The 22,538-nt window shown below is 39.5% G+C and overlaps 1 protein-coding gene across 1 annotated transcript in view; it reads right to left on the minus strand.

The window, feature by feature from the left end:
• LOC107089680 (zinc finger matrin-type protein 4-like) overlaps positions 1–22,538 on the minus strand; it is a 92,939-nt gene that overhangs the window by 9,562 nt on the left and 60,839 nt on the right. The window contains exon 6 of the mRNA XM_015382631.1: positions 19,092–19,188. Coding sequence (XP_015238117.1) covers positions 19,092–19,188 — 97 coding nt within the window. The remainder of the gene's footprint in view (positions 1–19,091; positions 19,189–22,538) is intronic.

Here is a 22,538-nt window from a genome sequence, read left to right on the forward strand (position 1 = left end):
CATCCATCCATCCATCCATCCATCCATCCATCCATCCATCCATCCATCCATCCATCCATCCATTTTCTGTCACGCTTATCCCTGCTGGGGTAATACAGAATATGTTGAGTTTAAATATTTCTGTTTAACAAATTTTATAGCAAAATTCAGTCAGAGTAGAGTAAATCAGACTGCTGCTTTTCATCCTCTCTGTATGGTTTTCTTTCTCTTGTAAAACAGTAGTCTATTTTCAGTTGTTAAATCTTTTACAGTGCAGTAGTACGTGTAACATGGGTGTAAACAAAATGAAAACTGCCTGTCTAAATAACCTACCTGTTTCTACAGTGCACAAGAAGAGATAAAGTTGTCCACTAACTACAATAAAGCATGATCCTTAATGCTTTTTCTGCCATTGCCATAGGAATACAGACAGCCATCTTTTGTAATATCATTTAGCGTTTGTCATTCTCATTATTATTAATTCTTATTCTTTTGTTTTGCATCCTGCTAAGCTTATTCCATAGTTTTTTTTTTAAGGTAATTTTCCTTTTGGTTTATATTTGTATTTTCCTTCTTTATTTGGTTTTTATGGTATGTCTGTTTAATCACAGTCTATTCCCTCAGTTACCCAGCCTTCTCTCTACACTAGTAGTTCTAAGACCTGCTCCCCAAGTTTCACTACCTTACACATTTTAGATGATTGCAATACACCTTATTCAACTAATTACATGACCTCATTAGCAGCCTTTAAGTGCTGCAGAAGCCAGTTAATCATTCATTTATATGTCAGGTTTGTGGGGAGGAGAAATATAAAACATGCAGGGCAGTAATACTTGAGGATCAGGATTGAGAATTCCTGCTCTTCATTGTCACCTTTACAATTAAACACATTCTACACACCTGTGCCTGCTAATAACCTTCATCTCTTATGTGTCATCATTCCTTCTCACTTTCCCTCTGTATTTAACCTCACTGGCTGTTATTGTACTTTACTATACTTATTTTTTAAATGTTAATCACAATAACAATCACAATCCCTTATGTGTCATTGTTTAGGACAGCTTTCTGACATCATCAACAGTAAGAAACACCTGTAAAATGGAAATAAATTAAACATGCTAGAACATACTTTTTAAGTCTATTTCAGTTATGTAAGCAATACTAATAATAATAATACAAAAGAACAGGAATTGAGATGAAAAATCTTATGGCATGACAATCTTACAGTAAAAAAAACAAAAAGAAACAAAACAAAGAGATCAATTCATCTTATTAAGGAACTATGCGAAAATCCTGAGAAAACCAAAGTACTTTTTCCACAAGGTATATAAGCTTTGTATGGGGCTACTTCATCATAATCAACTCTTTAATGTGTTGATTATGCTGACTGGAAATCGGCACCAGCAGCCCTCGCAACCCCAGCAGGGAGATAATTGTGTACATTTAGGCCTGTATGGTGTTTGAGTAATTTCCCCTGTAATATTTTTCCATTTTACTCTGCTAAGTTCTGACAAAGCTCAAGTATGAAGATTTCACTTGTATTACTATGATTCATTTGTGGAATCAGCTTCCAGCTATATTGTAGCCTATACATTATTGAATTAAAATCCCCAATTTACTAGATGAAATTATGTTTTTGTGTTTTATTTTTATCAGATCCAAAGTTCTTTTCACTCCTGGGGGTGTCACACTGATTCCCTGCTGCTCCCGCCTGAGCTCAGGAACATGGGCCGTTTCTCAATTCACAAGAACGCGATTATGGACTTGTGTCCTCACCAAGTATGTTCTTCAGAAGAACACAGAAAAGTGTGGACTTGGGGAGAACCGGAGCATGCAGCATGAAACAGAAGCGTACTTGTGACGTCACCACATGCTCGGCCTGTCTGGAGCTGCATTTCACCTCCTGTTATTAATAGTCTTTAGATAAAAATAAATTCTTACTTTTTTCATTTAGTGGGGGAATGATAATTAACACAGTCAGATAAACACAAATCTTATGAACATTTTGCCAAATAAAACAAAAAACTCGCCATCACAGCCAGTGGTCCTTCACACACAGCTAGGCCGAGGGAGGGCTGCTGCAGATGGGCTAGGATTACACCTGGCTGCCATTACCCTTGGAGGTCCCCTGGTTGCCGCGGTGCTCTCAACTTCTTAATTTTTTTTTAAATTACACATTAAATCGGTAAATGGGACATATAGTGATGCTTAACAGTATAATCTTCACGCCTCAAATGATCTTAAAACGTACTTTTATTGAACTACTGCAACAGGAGAGAGAACTTTTAACTTAATACTCCTAGCTCTGTGAGCGCTCCACTGAAAGCCACTGCTGCCGCAGCGCATCCTGGGACAGCTGTCAATCTCAAGAATGGAAAAGTCTGCTCTGTTGCATACTCAGTAAATAGGGAGGGGCGAGAACAACATCAGGGGACTTTGTCCATTCTCGGTCTGCTGCTCTTGTGAATTGGAACAGTACTAGGTCAGAGGCTGATGACGTTTCATGAGTACACGAGCACATGAGAACGCATAAGTACACATTTTGAGAAACGGCCATTGTCTTCCCTTACCTCTGCTGTCAAGGTGATTCGTCCCCCTGTTTTAAACTCTCAGAAAGATGAGAGTACACTCAGGAAAAACAATAACCCAACCCCCCCGCAACAACTGGTGCTTGGAATCAGCTGTCTTCATAGTAACCGGGCGTTTCGCAGTCATGATCGGTGTAAGTCTAGTTCACATAGAAAATTTCTACAAAATATTTTATTAGACTCGGTAGGATGTTTATGGGTCCTATTGTAAGGCGATCTTTATATTCACTACTTTTTCAGCTCAGCTCAGAATCTTAACACCAGAGAAGAGAGTGCTTTTAATAAAATGTCAAAATTTCCTGCCATAACAGACTATATATATATATATATAAATATATATATATATATATATATAAATATATATAATCTTACGCATTAACTGTAGCAGCAATCTTCTCTCATGCCATCTCCTTCTCTTTTGCAGCTGTGGTGCTGCTGCTCTGTCTTTTAACCAATATGTTTTTTTGTCTAATTCTGCATTACACTCTCTAGTCCCAGTGGTGTGAAATAGGCAATTTGTCTTGCCTGTTGTCATGGTGACTTGTTGAATCTGGGCTCCACTGATAATGGCTTCTAATAGTTGTTATGCATGTGGTTGACCCCTAGTGAACCTACTCAGAGTAGGTAAAACTTGCTCACATCAGCTTTTATGAAACCAAAAACTCTGAGTTTCCAGCCTTAGGCTAAATCAATTCAGAGTTAAGGATATAAGTGTGAGTTTGTTAAATCTGCTTTGTGAAATGGGCCTCAGGTTGTTGTTACAGTAGCTTCCATAGCATGCAGACTTTGGTGCCAAAATTTCAAACTAATTTAAGTAATTTTAAACTTAGTGGCTTTCCACTGGCTGAGTCTTGTCCTACTTCAGCTCACTTGAGTTTACTTTTAGTAACAGTCTCCTTGTTGTTCCTGCAAGTACCTTATTTAGACTCTGATGGCTTTGCCAGGTAAACACAGTTGAGATTTGGCAGTAGCTTAAGGGCAGAGGCTGAGTCATGCTCATCACGTAACCTTCACCACATCACAACTATCCTCATCACAGCAGCTGTGTCTGTATCTGTATGTCTGCAAAATGTGCACATATATTTTTGTCTTTCCTGCTTTGTTGATTTTCAAAATGTTTACCCTTCTATCACATACTTGGAAATTGTTGTGACCTGAAATTTTACCCATATACACAATAAATGTCCATGTGAGTCTGCAGCCTCTTTAGATACAAACAAATCTAAATAAACGTTTTTTATTTTACATATTTGAGACACTTACTTTAATTTAATTGTTTGATTGAGAACCAGAAAAATACCAGTTTAACGTTTTTGGGCATTTTTTCTTGTGGAAGTTTAAAAGCCAGTTACTGTGACCTAGATTTCTTTCATTCACATGAATGTGACATTTTAGGAATCCCTAGAGGGAATTCTTTCATTTTGGGCAGAAAAGTTTACTTGGGCAGGGATTAAATTGATGAGCTTATACATCCAAAAGGTAAAAGTCAATTTTCATTGCCATTACACAGCAGCGTTTTCTGCTTAACTTTAGTAACTCTGTAGCCAAAGACTTAGGACATTATGCTGTAAAATGCAGCTAGACAGACTGGTGGATGCATACAAAATGGGTAGGAATTTTCTTTTGATACTTGTACTGAATTCCTGTGACAATTGTAGTTTCAATAACTAGTAGTGAGCAAACATTGAACATTTTATAGGTTTGTTTGCTTCTTGGTTGTCAACATATGAGGGAGGCACTTTTTAAAAGGGTCATTAGATCTCCTGTACTTAAAGTAAAACTAAACTACATATCAAGAAAACAAACACAAAACAAAATAAAAATATGTTTGATATACACTTAGAATCCACTTTACAGGCTACAACTACTAGAGGACATGAGTCAGTGTAACCCTAACTCTATTTATATGTAACCTTCAACCTTTAAAAATAGATTACTCCTACTATACACCTTGCTTAGTTTAGCCAAGAGAACTTAAGAGACTAATTGCTTTCCTTTGCCTAAAGAGAATACCATATTTTTATAGAATCGAGTTAAGTTAAATTATTGAACATTTTACTGGACATATTTTCTATGGATATCAATGAGCTATCTATTGTGATATATACGATTTACTGCCTAGCCCTAGTTAATTGTTTGTGCCAGATGGGCTGATCTAATTAATCCAGGCTTATATATCATGATTGTTATGCAAAAAGATCTATCTAGGTTTACAGAGAATAGTTAGAATTAGGGAGCACATGTGAACCTAAAATGTCTTGTTAATATTAGAGAAGAAAGAATAAATTTGGCTTAAGATGAGGAAACAAATTTCAAATGACCCCTTAAATTACAATCAAGGAGGGAAAATCCCCATTTTGGATCAAGAATGGATTAATTCTGTATTATATTAATGGTTTAGGTAGGTCCAATGGTTTGAAGGATATTTTGTCTTTGAGCTATTTTCTTTTTTCAGCACAAATGATAATTGTTTGAATGCCACAGCCAATATGTTTTGATTCTTCCAGCAAGACAAAGTACTCTGTATGAAACCTAAATGATCTCTAACTGGCAGTTAGTTCACTTTTGTTATTTTCCATCAACATGGTTAATCCATTTGTTTGGGTCTGTGAGTTTCCACCTTTTTTTAAACAGTTTTTAGCTTCTCCTCCAGAGATCCTGCTCAATCACTTTCCCCAAGTGGCAGGTTGATTGGTTTCACGTGTTCTTCATCAAGCAGGGGGCTACTTAAGGAGCTGGCTGCCAGCTCCTATGTGCCAGAGAGCTAACCGTTGTGAACTAATGTCCTTTAGGTTCAAGCTCCTGAAAACCTTCTCTTTCTTCATTCGTCTACAACCCTCAAGTAGTGGTGGCAATTTTGAAGCCCTGTGAACCAATGAATCAATTTGACACAATGGCCCAAACTCGACATTATGCTCGATACATTTCATACAGTTTAGAAAACCAGCATCTGCTGGACAGCTATCAGAATTACAATTGAGCGGGTATCCTAATGTCTGCATTATTTCATGGTTGAACTCGTTAGTTCCATAATAATAGTATGGATGATTATATAAACAGAAAAAACACAAATGTCTGACCTGTGAAACTGCAATGTGATAAACAGCCATTCTGATCTATATCACGATGGTGTTCAGTCTCTATGGCTCCTAGTTCTAACCCATCCTAGTTTCTAAGTTACATAAATGTCCGTTTGACTGATGGGCTAACATGCACACCTCACAGTTGAGAGACTCTGATTGAATCCCCCCTGATTCCTCTATTGCATATCTATATTTTTTATTAGATTTTTTGCTAATTGATGTGAATTAGAAAACTTCTCTGCACGAGCAGCCTAATATTTGAGCGGGCTGCACCTTCAACTATATGAACACATCAATAAATTATCCTTTGAATAGTTTTTTGATTAAATGATTCGAAGCAACTCTGCTGTCCACTAATTCCAACAGGTTCTGCATCTCGTCTCGCTGTGGTTCTGACCAATAAAGATGTTCGTATTAAAGGACAAGCATCAATAAATGTTGTGCCATGTAAATAAATATCTGTCATAAATTAATCAGTGGATGACTGTGGTGGATATAGATCTGTAGTTTGCGTGTGTCTCTCTCTATTTTAGATCTATGTCTGAGCCGTGACTCTGATGCATTTAAATACCTCAGGAGTATTTAAACGCTTGACACAAAGTTTAAGGTCTCGCTCGCACTGGTCACGTGACTGGGGTGCACTCGAAACACTTTTTAGCAACAGTTCTGCTTCAAAAGGTTTGAAACTGTGTTGAGTTGACTAACTGAAGCCTAACATCCCTACCCTCAAGGTAAAGCCTTTGGTGCTTTTTCCCAGCTGTCAGCCCAGAGCACCTTTTAAGTCAGTACCCAATTCAACCTGATCCAGTCTTCTCTGTGCTCACCTGGACTCAGTCTCAGACTCAGACATACTTTAATAATCCCAGAGCGAAATTACTTAATTCTGTCAGTACCAAGACTCATAGAATTTCCTGTATCCAACCCACCCTTCTGCCCAGCAGATAACCCCAACCTCAAAAAAGCTCTCTCTACAATTCAGATTTACCTCAATTCAGTTCAACACAGACATGGGCAATGTGGAGTCAACAAGTCATCTCCATGTCATGTATTTGTTCTACCCAGCCAATTAACCAGGTGAGTCCAATCTGCACAGGTTAATTCAAGGTGAAGATTGGACTCACCTGCTTCAGTGGCTGGGTAGATTAAATACATGACATGGAGATGACTTGTTGACTCCACATTGCCCATGTCTGGTTCAACACATATAATTTCCCTGTCCATCTGTCAGAGACCCTTGCCATGCCTGTTCCTGGTTCCCAGAGGTCAATTTTCAATATGCACATTCTGTGCAAATAAGCAGTTAACTTTCTCTTGTTTCCTAAGAGTGTCCTGTATGTGGGTAAAATAACTTCAAAAGACCATGGCACCAATAGGGCATATTTAGGTTGTCATAGAATGGAAAAATAGTTGTGCACTCCTTCATCAACTTGGTGATGTCATAAATCTGGAAATGTTACAAGTTGGTGTGCCAAGGAAATTAGCCAGGGCAAACCACTATTTTAAATTACTTTAACATTGAAATGTTATAACAGACCTATTCCCTAAAATGTACAAAATAAATATAAAGAGATTTTTAAAACTTTAATATGCAATTTATTTTCATTCAAAAAGTAGTCTATGTGGGAGAACATTGCTAGAGAATATACAGTAATAGAATACAACATTTCCTTTTTATTATATTCCTTTAGAAACAGAAAAAAAATCAACTGATTTAACATATTTCATTTTAGTATTACATTATTTCTTGTAACATTATCAGTGGGAATTTATACAGCAAAAACTAGAAAATGATTTAACTCCTGTCAACCGAGGCACTACTTCCTCTACTTTAATTTTAATTTAACATTTTAAGTAATCAGTTTGGAGGAGAACTTAAACTATAAAATTGTATTGTGTTTTAGTATTTATCAGTCTGCTTCAGCTGTGTTGTTGTATCTGTTGGTCAGCAAAATACACAATCTTAATCACTATTAAACTATAAGCTGTAAAAATGTTCTGCCAGTTTATCTTGTCCCTGTAAATGTCCAATTACAGCAGCCCGTTTGGACTGATTTTGGAGTGTGCTGTGCTTCTGGTGAACTGTAGCTGTCTGCAAAGCAGATGGTCGCTTCTGATAAGACTGGAAAATGAAGAGTCCAGGTGTTTAAAAAAGAGAAATCTGTTTTTGTTTTGATGATGATTCTAATAACTGTCATCACACAAAATGCAGACACACACTAGCTTTTAATAGACTTGTCTTCAGCAAGAGCTAATCCTTTCCCATGTTTTCATCTCATTCCAGAAAGCTCTTTACACAAATCAAAGCTCGTCCTTAGTGTGGAAGACCAGATCTTCAACACAAACATGCAAATGATTCCACAGACACTGGGTGAAAGATTGGGTGCATTGACCATAAATAAAAAAAAAATCATGATATATAACAAGGAACTTTTCATAATCCACAGATGTTTCTACTTGTGTTTCTGTTCTGCTGATTGAGCCATCGGATTTATATGTACCACATCACATCTTGTTTGTATTTGAGAACATTGTGTTTGTTTCTTTGTTACAGGATTACTTGTTTCTCTGCCAAATCTCTGTGTCCTTTTTTTCCTCAGAACTTTAAGTTAGTTGTTTGATTTATTAGATTCTCACTATGTTGCTTTGACGTAACTGTGTCACCAGGGTTCCAATTTAACTCTTCTTATCCTACTCGATACAGTTCATTAGCCTGGCACAGAGGACACCAACATTTCCGGCTTGCCTTGCTGTGAGACCTTGCTGATGCCTTGCATGTCTGGTCAGCCCTCACAGCCCCTCCCTTCCGTTTGTGAATGCTATTGCCAGAACATTTCAACTCCTCTGGGGTGGTCAGGCTGAAGCCTCCACATCTGAAGCTACCAGAGTAGCTCCACACTGCCTCGAATCACCACAGCCATCCCTTCAATTCAAGGCTCCTATTGTACCTCTTCCAGAGCTTATTGTAGGATTCCAGTCTCCAGAGAACCTTTTTGAATCTTCCTTGTCTCCCAGCCATGGGTCTTCTAAACCTTTCAGTTGCTCTACAGACATCCTTCCCTACTGACCTCAAAAGTAGATTTGGTGCCTCCTTTGTGGCAATGTTCCTGTGCTGATGGCCTCCAACATTTTGTGCTTTTTAGGGATGGTATCTAGGCCACCCACATAATCTGATTTATTTACTACTGATTGTTGTTCAGGGAAGACGGAACATCTGATAAGTCTGACATATAATTTCATGGACAGTGACTGGGAAAGTACACAAATTGCTTTTAAACCATACATACATAGTCTCACACTGGTGAATATATCAGCGAGATGTTCTTCAAATTGCTGAAGTATTAGGGCACTGAGACAAAGAATAAGGCTTGTGCTTCACAACAGCGACATGGTAAATGGTTTATGCTAATTAGAATACCTTATCTCAGCTGCATTGACCATATATTAGAGCTTGGTGTAAATAAAGAAATCAACAGCCGAGTGGCGGTGAACATTGTAAGAAAATTTAAGTAATTTAATCATTTAATAGTCTAATAGTCATCTAATGTCCTGACCAAATTACATCTGGCAACGATTCAGATAATCTTGACTTCGCAGAAAATCATCCAGTCTGTACAAATATGCTGGAACTGAACTCTACACAGGTTGCAGAGCAGTAATTTTGAAACTGGGTCCCAGTGACGGTTTCTGCTATGGGCGACATGGGCAGCTGTCCAAGGTGCCTTTGCTATATAGGGCGTCATTGACACGAGCTCCCCCAGCAACACACAAGGGCTCATCCCCCCCTACTGCAAATGCACTGCCCCTGTGTGCTAGGGGTGTAATGAGTGAAAAAAATCAAATATGCAATTTTTGTATACAACAGACTTTGTGCATGTGTGACTGATATGAATCAATCGCAAAAGAAAGTTACAGATTAGTGGCCCCCACCACCACCACACGCTCGCACCCCACTCCTCCCTTCTCCATCCTCTCACCGTCCCCCTCCATGTACTCCAGCATGCACTCCCTCAAGCTTAAGCTACCGTTTTACCTGGAGGAGCAGTTGTGCTAAAGATGGACTCACATTAAAAGAAGCTCTCAGGAGCTCAAAACAGGAAACCAAAGAGGGAGAAATGTGTTGCTGTGGTGAAAGGCAACTTCTCCAAATGGCTAAAAGATGGCAGGTAAATTAAATGAAGTATCTTGAGCTTCTGTTTGGAGGCTGGGACAAATTAAAGTTAGCTTAAACTACTAAAAGTAAAACTTACTGTAGTCTTTTACTGTATAGAAATAAGATATAACTGATCATGAAAAAAAAGTTTTTGTTTAACTTATCTTACATGAAATTATCAAAATCATTAAATAGGTAAAATTTAGGACTGATAGATGAATGCCAGTGGAAAACATCTTGTCATTAAATCTGCAGATTGATTTTGTAATACAGAAATAAAATAACTGATATAATTATTTCATTCCTTATTTTATTTCTTATTTTTGAACCATTTTTTTAATAACTTCTGAGGAGGCTATAGAGAGAGATCTCATTATACTCTTTAACTTAATTTTATAATGATATCGAGGAGGCTTGATTAGAGTTTTTAAAATTAGAAGGTATCCTTTAGTAAACTTTGATTATCATTTATTTATGTCAAAGCAGAACCAAGTGTCCTCTTTTTGAAAGTCAAAATCTGCTTACATTAATTCTGATACAGTAGAAGCCATTCAAAATTTCCTCACTTTCCTTGACAGGCTCTTGGCTAATCCCCTACAATTCCTTTTTAGGACATTAAGATCTAAAGAGAAGCATCATCTCCTGGTTAGACCATGTAATTCAGTGAAAGGGTGGGGTCAGAGTAAAAACAAAAATGCACGCCCATGAGAAGGCCAGTGGCTGGAGGTCGTAGCGGCTGGCTTTTGACTGGGAAGGGCCCCTACTGTATGAGCTACAATGCTGCTGTGCTGCATCATGTAAGTGTAATTAGATACAGGGTCCAGTTAGAGTCAAAATTATAATTTGAATTAAGATTTCATGTTTTATATGTGGTTTTGTTTCTTTGGTTTTGAAACCATACACGTTCCACATTCCATTTGTTTTTGTGAGCCAGGGCTGTGAAACTTAAAACATGTAAGCCTAGAAATGTGTAAATCATGTCCATTTTGGACCATACTGTATTTCACAATGTATATCATTATTCTGATACTGACCAGAATGGCTTAGACTGCTGCATTAAACAAAGTTCATGTTGGTCAGCTGCAACTGGAAAAGGCAACAGGTTGGTCTAATACAAGGTGGGAGTGTAGTACCTTCTAATTCATGCACGTCAACTTTTTTCTGTGCCCCAACCTTTGACTTTTGCCAAGCCGATTGATAAGTTGCCTGATCTCTGCCTTTTTCTGCAAGGACCCAACCTTGTTTAACAATGCGGATTCTGGTTTCATAAATCAAGCCTGCCATTGGCTCTGTTCCCCCATTTCCTATTGTGACACCGATATCCTCACCTTCAGATCTCTAGATTCATTCTGAAGAAGCTGATAAGCATATTTTTGTTGTTTAGGCAAAGATATGTTTATAGTGTGTTGTGATGATGTCAGTGCCCACGCACACCCCCCCATGTTCTTTCTGTGTCTCTAAATAAATGGCTGACTGTCAGGACTCCTGTCTGTGTGTTTGTGTTCTGTGTTTGTCTCCCTTCCTCCACCAGGAGGCGCCTGGTTCTGGTCCACCTCCTCACACAACTGCTGATGGTTTCCTCCTTAACAGAGTGATCTTAAGCTGCTGACTGCCACTACCTCGACGCCAGAGTGTTTGCCAGTTTTGTGTACTCTAGCCAAGCTAGAGTACACAAAGAGAGTTTTGCTGATTCAAACTGAGTTCTTGTCAACCTGAGTTTTAACATTGTTTGTCTTTTGCCTCTCGGCAGGAAGTCATCCTGCAAACTGGATTTTTTCGGACCTTCTCTCCCTGGAAGGATTAACTCAGCTTCAAACTGAGCTAGGATTCAAACAGGAGGTTTGGATCCACTTTCCTCCAAGAGATCGTTTGAGCTTCACACTGAGAAAGGGATTGATCTCCACTACGACCCCTTCAAGTACCACAGGAAATCTGAGTGGCAGTCAGTTTCTCCGTTCACCTACAAACAACCGCATTCTGGGTAAACCCTGTTCCGCCCTCCACCGAATCAGACAAACACTGGAACTACAGCATACAGACTGGAGTCAAGGATTCAACAACTTCTCTGGAAACGTGAGTCAGCAACCAAATCCTCTTCTCCAAGTTCACAAATCTATTTTCCCACTAAGCCTGAACTAATTGCTGTGCCTTCCCCTCCCTTTTCAGTTCCGGTTGAGCAGTGTTCAGAGCAACACTTCTCTCTGCATTATCTCTTCAATAAAACCTGTTTGGTCTTCTGCATTTGGGTTTGAACTTTAGTAAAATCATGACACTGACTCTGGAGGAGTTAAGGAGTGCCAGCCAGCAGAGATGATGTTGTCCAGTGTTTCTCTCATACTAAGCTAGTCCATAAAGTTTTTCACTGTTTACCCTAAGTGAAATGGTCGTGCTGCTGCGCAGGGATGGCGAATATCCCCACAGGTTATGGGCCCAGTCACTTAGGGCATAGATGGAACAGACTTTTGTTTGAGGGTGAAGAGAAAGGTTATGAACTTTGGGAAGCAAGGTTCCTCGCACACATGGAGCTCCGTAGTCACACGGAAAGCATCATAGAGACGCCAGAAATCGACAATGAGGATCGAGTAGCTCTTGCCGAAGATGAGGCAAACAATGATGAGGCATATGCGGAACTTTTACAAGTTTTGGGAAAAAAAAGTTTGTTGTTAGTAATGAGAGAAACTGAACGAGACAGAAGGAAGGCGTTTGATATTCTACAAAAGCATTAGTTTGGCAAGGACAAGCCGCAAGTCGTGAGTCTTTACTATGAACTCTCATCACTCTGCAAAGCTAACAATGAGACAATTACCAAATACATAATTCGAGCAGAGACTATTTTTACGTCGTAATGGAGAGCAGATGAGCAAATTAGTGATGGACTTTTGATTGCCATGGTAGTGAAAGGGCTACCCGAGTCCTACAAACCGTTCATTGTGTATTTAACACAGTCAAATGAAGTTGTGACTTTTGGCGAGTTTAACAGTAAATAGCGCAGCTATGACAGTACAGAGAAATATAGAAGAGGATACTTGACCGAGGACAACGTGATGAGGACATCCGGGGCAACGAAAGTGCGCTGGAGAGGCAGAGGAAAGAAGGTGGACTTGGCCGACATGGAGTGCTACGCGTGCGGGAAAATAGGACACATGGCCCGGGCATGCCCCAACAACATGCAACATAGGAGAGATGATCGAGCATGGGACACACCACAGCGAGGAAAAGGGCGTGGTCGTGGACGCGGCCGAGATCGTGATAAAATCTAGAAAGCAGATAGACAGATACAGTCTTTTTTTTTTAAGATATGTATCTGTGAAGTGCGAGGAGAAAACAAGAAAGGGCTCATAGTTGACTGCGGGGCCACATCGCATACGATTAACGATGCCACCAAGTTCAAAATGCTGGACAAGAGTTTCAGACTAGAGGACCACATGATTGAGCTGGCTGACAGAACCAAGGTGAGCGAGATTGCGAAGATGAGGGGAGACGCCGAGGTCTACTTGCTGAACAGCAAGGGACTCGAGCAGGCGTTCTATATCCCATCGTTCCCACAGAACATCTTTTCTGTCAAGGAAGCGACAGTCAATGGCGCAGAGGTCAGTTTCAAAGACTGTGATGACTGGCTCGTCAATAGGGATGGTACAAAATTCAAAATGGATGTGTACGGTAGGCTGTATTACCTTAGCAAAGTTGAGAGAGAAAACATTGATGAAGTATATGGTTGTCATCATATGCAAACATGGCATAAAATACTAGGCCATTGTAATTTTGATGACATGGCAAAGTTAGAGAATGAGGTTGAAGGGATGTCTATTAAGGGCAAAAATTATAAATCCAACCAAAATTGTGAAAAATACAAACAGGGAAAATTCACACAAATCAGAAACAGACATGCAGATGCAAAGACTACATCCATACTTGAGCTACTGCACACAGATTTGTGTGGCACCATAGCACCAGCAGATAAAGATGGATACAGGTATGTAATAGCATTTACTGATGATTGCACTGGAATGTTTTTTGTGCAAGCTACAGAAAAATTCATAGCAGATGTAGCTCCCTATGGGAAGATTAAGTGTATGAGATCTGACAACGGTACAGAGTTTACCAGGCAGGAATTACAAACCTTACTTAGGAGTAATGGGATAAGGCACGAGACAAGTGCACCCTACTCACCCCATCAGAACGGAACCGCTGAAAGGGGATGGAGAACATTATTCGAAATGGCACAATGCATGCTGTTGGAGAGTAACCTCCCAAAGCAATTATGGACTTATGCAGTGCAAAACGCAGCTCAGATTCGTAACAGGTGTTACAGTAAGCATCTAGAGCAGACACTTTACTATGTTTTTACAGGGAAAACACCCAATCTGTCAAACATGAAGGTATTTGAATCTGAATGTTATGTGTATAAGGAGAACAAAAAAAGCTAGATGCTAGGTGTGACAAAGGGATCTTTGTCAGCTATAATAAGTATAGCCCAGCTTACAACATCTACTATCCGGAGACAGGAAAAGTCCTAAGACATAGCCAAGTGAAAAAGATTGCTAAGGGCAGTGCAAATAGCCAGATACAGACCAATTATGACATGGAGAATAATGCAGAGAGCTATGGAGATGCAACACCAAAGGTATTGAACCAGGGTCAGAGACAATCTGAGGAGACTGAGGAACCTAAAGAGCCTAGTGTAGAGACTACTGAGACAGGTCCAACCCAGACAGATGGTACAGAGAAAGAGCAGGTAGAACAGAAATATCCTGTGAGGGAGAGAAAGCCCACAGAATATATGAAAGAGTACCAGTGCAAATCAGGTGTGATGATGAAACAGAAAATGTGGATTATTTTGTACAGAGTGATCTATGTTGTACGTAAAACATTAAGTGAGGCAATGAATTCAGAAAAATCAAAATTGCGATGAAATGGGGTGATGCGATGAAAGAAGAGATGCAGTCCTTGACTGAAAATGAAACTTTAACTCTCACACCACTGCCATATATGCAATGAAAGAAGGCCCAGATGGATCTGAGACTTGTAAAGCCAGATATGTGGCAAAGGGGTACGGTCAGGTGAAAGGGATTGACTACAAAGACTAATTTTTTAACTACTGCTAATATGACCTCTGTCCGAACTTTGATGCAGGTAGCCGTGCAGGAGGATCTTATCCTTCCCAAATGAATGCAAAGACTGCTTACTTGCATGCTCCCATGGACTGTGAGGTATATATGGATCAACCAGGAGGTTTTGAGGTCAGGTAAAAAACAGGTGAACATCTTGTGTGTAAGCTCAACAAATCATTGTATGGGTTAACAGTCCAGTCGCAACTGGAATATGTCACTGCATGATCACCTTACAGGGAATGGTATTGTGCAAAATGATGCTGACCACTGTGTCTACACCAGAGAATCTGGGAATGAGAAACTTATACTGTTAGTGTGGGTTGATGAACACCATACTCAAAGATGTGAAAGAAATGCTGAAGAAAAGGTTTAAATAAAGGATATGGGTGTACATAAACATGTCCTACTGCAGGTATTGATTTTAACTGCATTGATGGAGAAATCAAAATTACACAAAAGAGACACATTGAGAAAATGTTAGCTAGATTTGGGATATCTGAATGCAAACCGAGACCTACACCATCTGAGCAGAAGTTACATTTTGACAGTGATGGTGATGTAATTGATCCAACAGGTTAAAGAGAGATAGCGGGTAGCTTGATATACAACATGACATGTACAAGACCCAACTTGAGCTGGATAGTTAGCAAACTACCACAACACTTGGCAGAACCAAAGCAACAGCACTGGATTGCTGTGAAAAATTTACTGAGGTATTTAAAGGGTACTATGGATCAGGAATTACACTACCAAAGATGTGAGAAAAGCTTACAGCTTGAGGGGTACAGTGACGCTGATTGGGCAGCTGACAAAAATGACATGAGAAGCATTACTGGATATTGTTTCACCTTAACTGAGACAGGTGCAGTAATCTCATGGAAGAGCAGGAAGCAGCCAACAGTGGCGCTATCTAGCTCTGAAGCAGAGTACATGGCTCTAGCAGCCGCTACTCAGGAGAGCATGTACCTTGTTCAACTACTGAAAGGGATGAATGGTAATAATCAGCATTTACGAGGCAAAATCTATGAGGACAACCAGGGAGCAATAGCGTTATTGAAGAACACAGTATACAGGCAGAGAGTCAAGCATGTGGATATAAAATATCACTGTGTACGGTCTGCACACACATAGGGGAAAATTAATGTTGTTTACTGTCCTACTGCAGACATGGTAGCTGATGTACTTACCAAACCAGTGTCAAAGGTAAAATTTGAGAAATTCATGGGTTATTTGTTCGAAGAGGAATGGAAGCTGGCAGGTGAAATTACTGTTACAAAGTGAAGGATACATCTTTTTTTTTTTAAGGTTTTCAGAACTGCCAATATGTGAAATGTTTTTTTTTTTATTATGGGTTATACTGTAACCGAGTACAATACGAAATTAGTGATGTGTTTTTGTTCTTGTTTACTACTATACAGTAGAGAGAGTTGTAAACATTTCATTGAGTGGCAGTGTTAAGCATATTTTTGTTGTTTAGGCAAAGACATGTTTACTGTGTGGCGCGATGACGTCAATGCCCGCGCACGCATCCGCCATGTTCTTTCTTTGTGTCTAAATAAACAGCTGACTCTGGAGGAGTTAAGGAATGCCAGCCAACAGATAATATGTTGTCCAATGTTTCTCTCATGCTAAGCTAGTCCATAAAATTTTTCGACGTTTACCCTAAGGAAAACGCAAGTGCTGCTGCGCAGGGATGCTGCGCAGGGATGGTGAATATCCCCTAACCCTAACCCTACACCTACACCTAACCCTACACCTACACCTAACCCTAGAGAGACAGAGGGACATGCCCTTTAGCTTACTAGGACAGAAACACTCATGTGGGAGCATTGCATCTGAATCAAATCCATCTAACCAATCAAGGAAAATGTTTCAAGCTTGTTCCTCCAGAAGGTTCCTGAGTCCTACCAATTGAGATTTACAATAGATTCATGCTACATTTTTAACCATACCACTATGTATCAGATTTAAGCTTTAGGGCCTGCTTATGGTTCATTACACTCAATCACAGGTTTAAATCTACAATATGTACAGTATGATTTCTTGATAGTAGTACTGTATCTTCATCAAAGCTTTTTCGATGTGTTTGTGTAGACTATCAACTATACTTACTTATACGGTGACAGTGGTGTTGAATGTAGGGTTGACGGTTCAAGCCCTGGCTCCGGCTTTCAGTGTTGTTGTGTCCTTGGGCAAGACACTTCACCCGAAATGTCGACTGATGGTGGTCAGAGGGGCTGGTGGCGCCAGTTTACGGCAGCCTTGGTTCTGTCAGTGAGCCCCAGGGCATCATCAGTGTATGAATGTGTGTGTGAGTGGGTGAATGACTGAATGTGGTGTAAAGCGCTTTGGTCAAGTCTCCTGACTTGAAATGGCACTACATAAGTACAGATCATTTATCATTTACCATAGTGGATGGTGTATTCAACTGTATGCATACAAACTTTTTTAGTGGCCACCATTAACAAAAATTCTGATTTGACCCTAAATTTAAAAGCTCTGTTTATTAAGCAGATTTCTTGCATTCTTTTTATGTCATCTATCGTTTAATGGTGTTTTTTTTCCTTAAAATTCAAGCAGTTTCTAAGACTAGACAGATGTAGTTTTATCTTTCTATCGCCTTCACTAGAGATGCAAGCAGAAGGCTGAGCGATCAAAATAGATACTTTTGATTCATCAACTGTAGTACAAAAGAAAAAAAATAAATAGAAAGCCAAAACATCCTCAGGCTTTCTTGTATCTAGCAAAACACTCTTGATGTTAATTCTATTGCCTTGTATATAGAAATGCTCTCAGCCATGCATCAAAACACAGCCTGCAACCACACTCTGAGGTACCTCATGGTAAATGCATGCAATATAGTTGTTCTGTTCCAGTTTATCTTCTGTTGGCGGATATAAATTACTTTATGTGTTGCAAATCATTTCTGCAATTTAGATCTTGAGTTCAGGAGATTTATCACTCATTTTTTCAATTTATGTATTCTTTTAATAATAAAAAGAATAGTAGGCTTCATCTGAGAGGAATAATAAATCATAAAACAGGGCAGAAGAAAAAAATATATACCGTAGCTATCTGAAATCACTTTAAAGTGGTAGTTTCAAGGCCACTCTCTCATCAAGTTAAACATTCCTTCACTGCAGTAGTTTTGTTTTTTTTACAGTTGTTTTTCTCTTTCCATTTCCACATCCAATCTTAAAGTCAAATACTACCCTTTCAGATAAACAAACACCTTTAAATGACAGTTAATAATTCTAAATGCAGGTTTAAAGACCATTTCAAAAAAATGTTTGAATTAATCCACACTTTTCTAGGTTTATCAATATAAAACCCTGCAAAAGTCCATCTATCAATCCATTTCCTTACACGCTTGTCCCGAGTGGGGTCGCGAGGGGTGCTGGTGCCTATCTCAAGCAGACAATGGGTGAGAGGCGGGGTACACCCTGGACAGGTCGCCAGTCCATCGCAGGTGCAAAAGTAATCTGCGATGGACTGGTGATGGACTGCAAAAGTAAAGCAATTAAAAAACAAATTTGTTTAGTTCAAACAGTGAATATCAATTGACTAAAAGGATATCATTTTAAGATAAAAAGGAAAGCAATTTGCAATAAACGTTTAAGTGTTTATATCAGTGTATGTAAATTATGTGAGTTATAGATTTTATATGGATTTCTGTGACTTTCTATGTCTTTTGTTAGCTATGCTTTAATCAGTGGATCTCTTTGTCATTGAAATATCGACGCATGCTTCCTTGTTTTAAATAAAACTGCCCAACATTATGATAAAAGCGGATAAAACAGCATGAAGAGAAGGACATTTATAGTTTGTCTGGCATTTAAAAAAAAGACATTAAGTTAAGGTGCATCTTTATAAATGGCAGTGCATATGAAAAAGTGAATAATTGAAGAAATCTAAATCAAAATTTAAAGCAATTCAAGGTTCATTAGACACAAAATCATTTGTATAATTTTTATAATAATGATTGAGGGTGGTATATACTCAAATACCCAATAGTGTGGCAAAGAGAGTGACAGCTAAGTACATTGGCTACTTAAAGCAGTCTGTACATGCCATTACTCACCTCACCTTTACATATAAAACTGTTCTATCTGAAGACTTTTTCCTGCTGATCAGGCTTTTCTCTTGGAGCAGATACACCTGTATTTACAGATCTACTCACTTGTTCTGGTGCTTGGAGCCCTGGAGATGTGCATGGTACTGTTCGATAGAGTTAAGAACCACACTGCAGACACTGCAAGAGTAACTACTACGCAGTCCTGGAAAGAAACAAACACATAGCAAAATATTTTCAGAGGTCACTGGAAGTGGATTTTAGAATTTGTGAGTACAATTTTAAAGTGCAATCATTATCAGCCTCGCTACAAACAATCATCGGCAATGTTCAGTTCAAAACTGACACTAAGTAAGATATTTTTACTCTTGGAATTAGTAAGTTATTTAGTTAATTAGGTTGTAAAAAAACTAGTTCCGGTTTTAGATCCTTAGATTCATGCCCATGGCTCTCCAGCCCTGTGTGTGAGTGTGCGCAAGGTTGTCTTTTCTCAATTTGAACCGAAGCAGCATTCAACACAAGAATTAAAAGACAGAATGAGGAAAGTACTGAGAAGCTAATTGTAAATTTGCCTTCCTTTGCAAAAATGCACATTTTACATTGTAGTGGTGAATGCATGTTTCAAATGGTGCAGCTCAGACACAGATGTTACCTAATTAGAGGGTTTGCAGGTGGTCGGTTTGAGCACCCACAAAAATAGATGAGTTTGAAGATGCTGATAGAGCTGGGTGAAGCAACATTTGGTGGTGGTGGTGGGGGAGGGGAAGTAGCAGAAATGAAAGAAATTTCCAGAGAAAAGTAAGATGCATACACAGATAAAGAAGAGTGGACAGATAATGAGTTGTTGGCATGGCAGCATTGATTCTAAAAATGTCTGCCTTTTGTGAGGGCAGAGGGAGCAGAGGGAAGGTTCTCTGTGTCAGTTAGGATAGGACGATCAGCAGCTTGACATAATTGGTTCTGTAATCTTGGTCAGAGATACAATGAAGTGCTATAAATGTTTTCTTACACTGCGCAATCAGGCACATCACCTCAGGGCTTTAAGCAGATCAGAGGTCATAATCCTTGACACTTTAACTAAACAGTCAAATCTGCCTGTCGATGGCCCTTAGCCATGTTTGAGCTTCATTGTTTTATTTTCTTGGTATTTTTTTATGAACTGCTATTACTGGGCCAGTGCTGTAGGATGAGGTGGAAGATTTTGTTTGTGTGTGGGTGCCCTTTTTCTGCTGTCATTACTGTCTTTGAGATTTATGACTAGTCTGTGTATTCTGTCACCTTCTGACCTTCTGAGGCAGTAATTGCTAAAGAACTATGTTAGCAGAGGAAGATGTTGCACCATTGAGGGCGATGGGAGGTCACCCAAACTGGGTGGGAGCTGCATAATGTAGCATATCCACTTCGTGTTGCCTCGAGAGTCACTCCGTCTGTGACAGGGGTGATTAAAGATGAGCAGTCATTAAAAAAAAAAAAAGAAGAAAATTAGTAGCCTGGAGTCAACACTGACTTAGATTTGCTTGTGGATATTTGTAGTGCTATTAAAAGCTAATAGCTAAATCTGTAAGCGGGAAAAAAAGAAAAAAAAATCCTCTGACAAAAGCTATCTTTTTTTGTTTTCCAAAGTAAAAGTGGTATATTGGCCTAAAATTGTTCTGAAAAATAATATAACATGTCTAATTATGACCATTTTTTTTACTTTGAATTAGCATTAAGCCATGGGTGAATAGCCTCTATGAGGCTTCCTTCAAAATACATAGAGCAGAAAATCTAAACTGAGATATAGACAGAGATATAAAAACCAAAGAGATACCGTGGGTTGATTTTTTTTTTTGTGTTCATAACAGCTTCGTAAACACTTTTTAAAGGGCAATATGTTTTTCTACTCACTAAATTATATCTTGGACCACTGCCAATGGGTCTACTCTTAAGTGTTGTGGTTAATTTTGCCTATGCTATCGGTTACTCTAAAAGACATTTCATATCAGTTTTATGTAGGTTCACACTTCCCTGAGAGATTTTTTCTGTTTTTAACATTCATCTATTTTCTTTTTTTATTTTTGCTTCATATTTCAACTTTTTTACAAATTTAAATAGGAAGATACAAAATGTGTGTTATGCAATTATAGTTATTCAATAATAATTATTATTAACAATAATAATTGGAAATTTAAATTAACAATGTATTATTCTGATCAAAGTTAATCCATAAACAAAAGATGTTTTAAGTAATTGTGATAAATGCCTAAAGCATTTATTGATTATAGTTAACGGTTTGTATTATTAACTACGCCTCCACAAACCGCCATCTTAATGTGCTGCATGGGTTTCAGTGTCCAGATGATCCTTGGGGCTAAAATGCCCCTGGTAGGGTATATCAAGACAAACAGGCTCTAGGTGATTGGTCAATTGAGGCATGTCTCCCACTTCGGCAAAGCCGAGACCTCACCCTGGAGCCATCCCTGGGATTTGCTGGCTAGTGTCTTCTAGTGTGGTCACATCGCTTCTTGCAGCACTCAGCAGGGCCAAGGCCAAAGGAGTGATGTGAGGCAATTGCCCAGAGGGCCCACCAGGTGGAGGGGGAACCATGAGGAACCACTGCAAAGAGGATTGGGCAGCAGTCAGAGAAGGGGGTGGTGGCAACCAGATCAACGGACCCTTAACTTTCTCTGGGGACATACAACCTCACCTTCCGCACCAACTTGTGTGGGAGGTGTAGCAATACCGGATAGAAATAGTCTGGTTCGGCTCTATGTATAGTCTGGGCTCTGAAACAGCTCCTCGAAAGAGCCTGGACTCTCTATACTCTCAAGTGGCCCACGAGGAACAATGGAGGGCTGGGGTGGGTCTGCTCGTCTCCTTCCAGCTAAGCCGTCTCATATTGGAGTTTATCCCAGTAGATGAGTGGGGTCACATCCATTGGCCTTTAGGTAAGGAGAACATCTCTGACTATTGCTTAGGACTATGAGCTAAATGGCAGTACTAAGTACCAGACCTTCTTGGCATCTCTGTGGGGGTGTTTGATAGCGCCATCCCAGGATTTTTTCATTCTGCTGTGGGACTTCAATGCTCATGTAGGGAATGACAGTGACACCTGGAAGGGTGTGATCTGCAGAAACTGCCCTGAGCTGTGAACTGAAGAGGTGTATTATTATTGGGATTCTGTGCAAGTCATGTACTGTTCATAATGAACACCATGTTCAAGCATAAGGATGTTGATTGGTGCACTTGAAAAAAGGATACTTTGTAGTCTTATTTTCTGACCTCCAGTGCCATATCTGGGGCACTTAGGTGAACAGAGGGGTGGAGCTGTTCACCGGTCACCACCAGCTGTTGAGCTGGATATACTGGGAGCGGAGGACCCTGGTCACACTGAGCAGGCACACACGAGAAGGGAGGATCTGCTGGAAACATCTGGTGAGGCCCTTGGTATGGGGTATATACAGCTCTAACCTCTGGCAACTCAGATTCCGATAGAGGCTGGGGACATTGAGTCTGAGTGGACCATGTTCTCTGCCTCTATTGTCCTTGCAGACACCCAAAGCTGGGGCAGTAAGT

This window comes from Cyprinodon variegatus, unplaced genomic scaffold, assembly GCF_000732505.1.
Source record: "Cyprinodon variegatus isolate N-32 unplaced genomic scaffold, C_variegatus-1.0 Scaffold1, whole genome shotgun sequence".
Classification (NCBI taxonomy): Eukaryota; Metazoa; Chordata; class Actinopteri; order Cyprinodontiformes; family Cyprinodontidae; genus Cyprinodon; species Cyprinodon variegatus.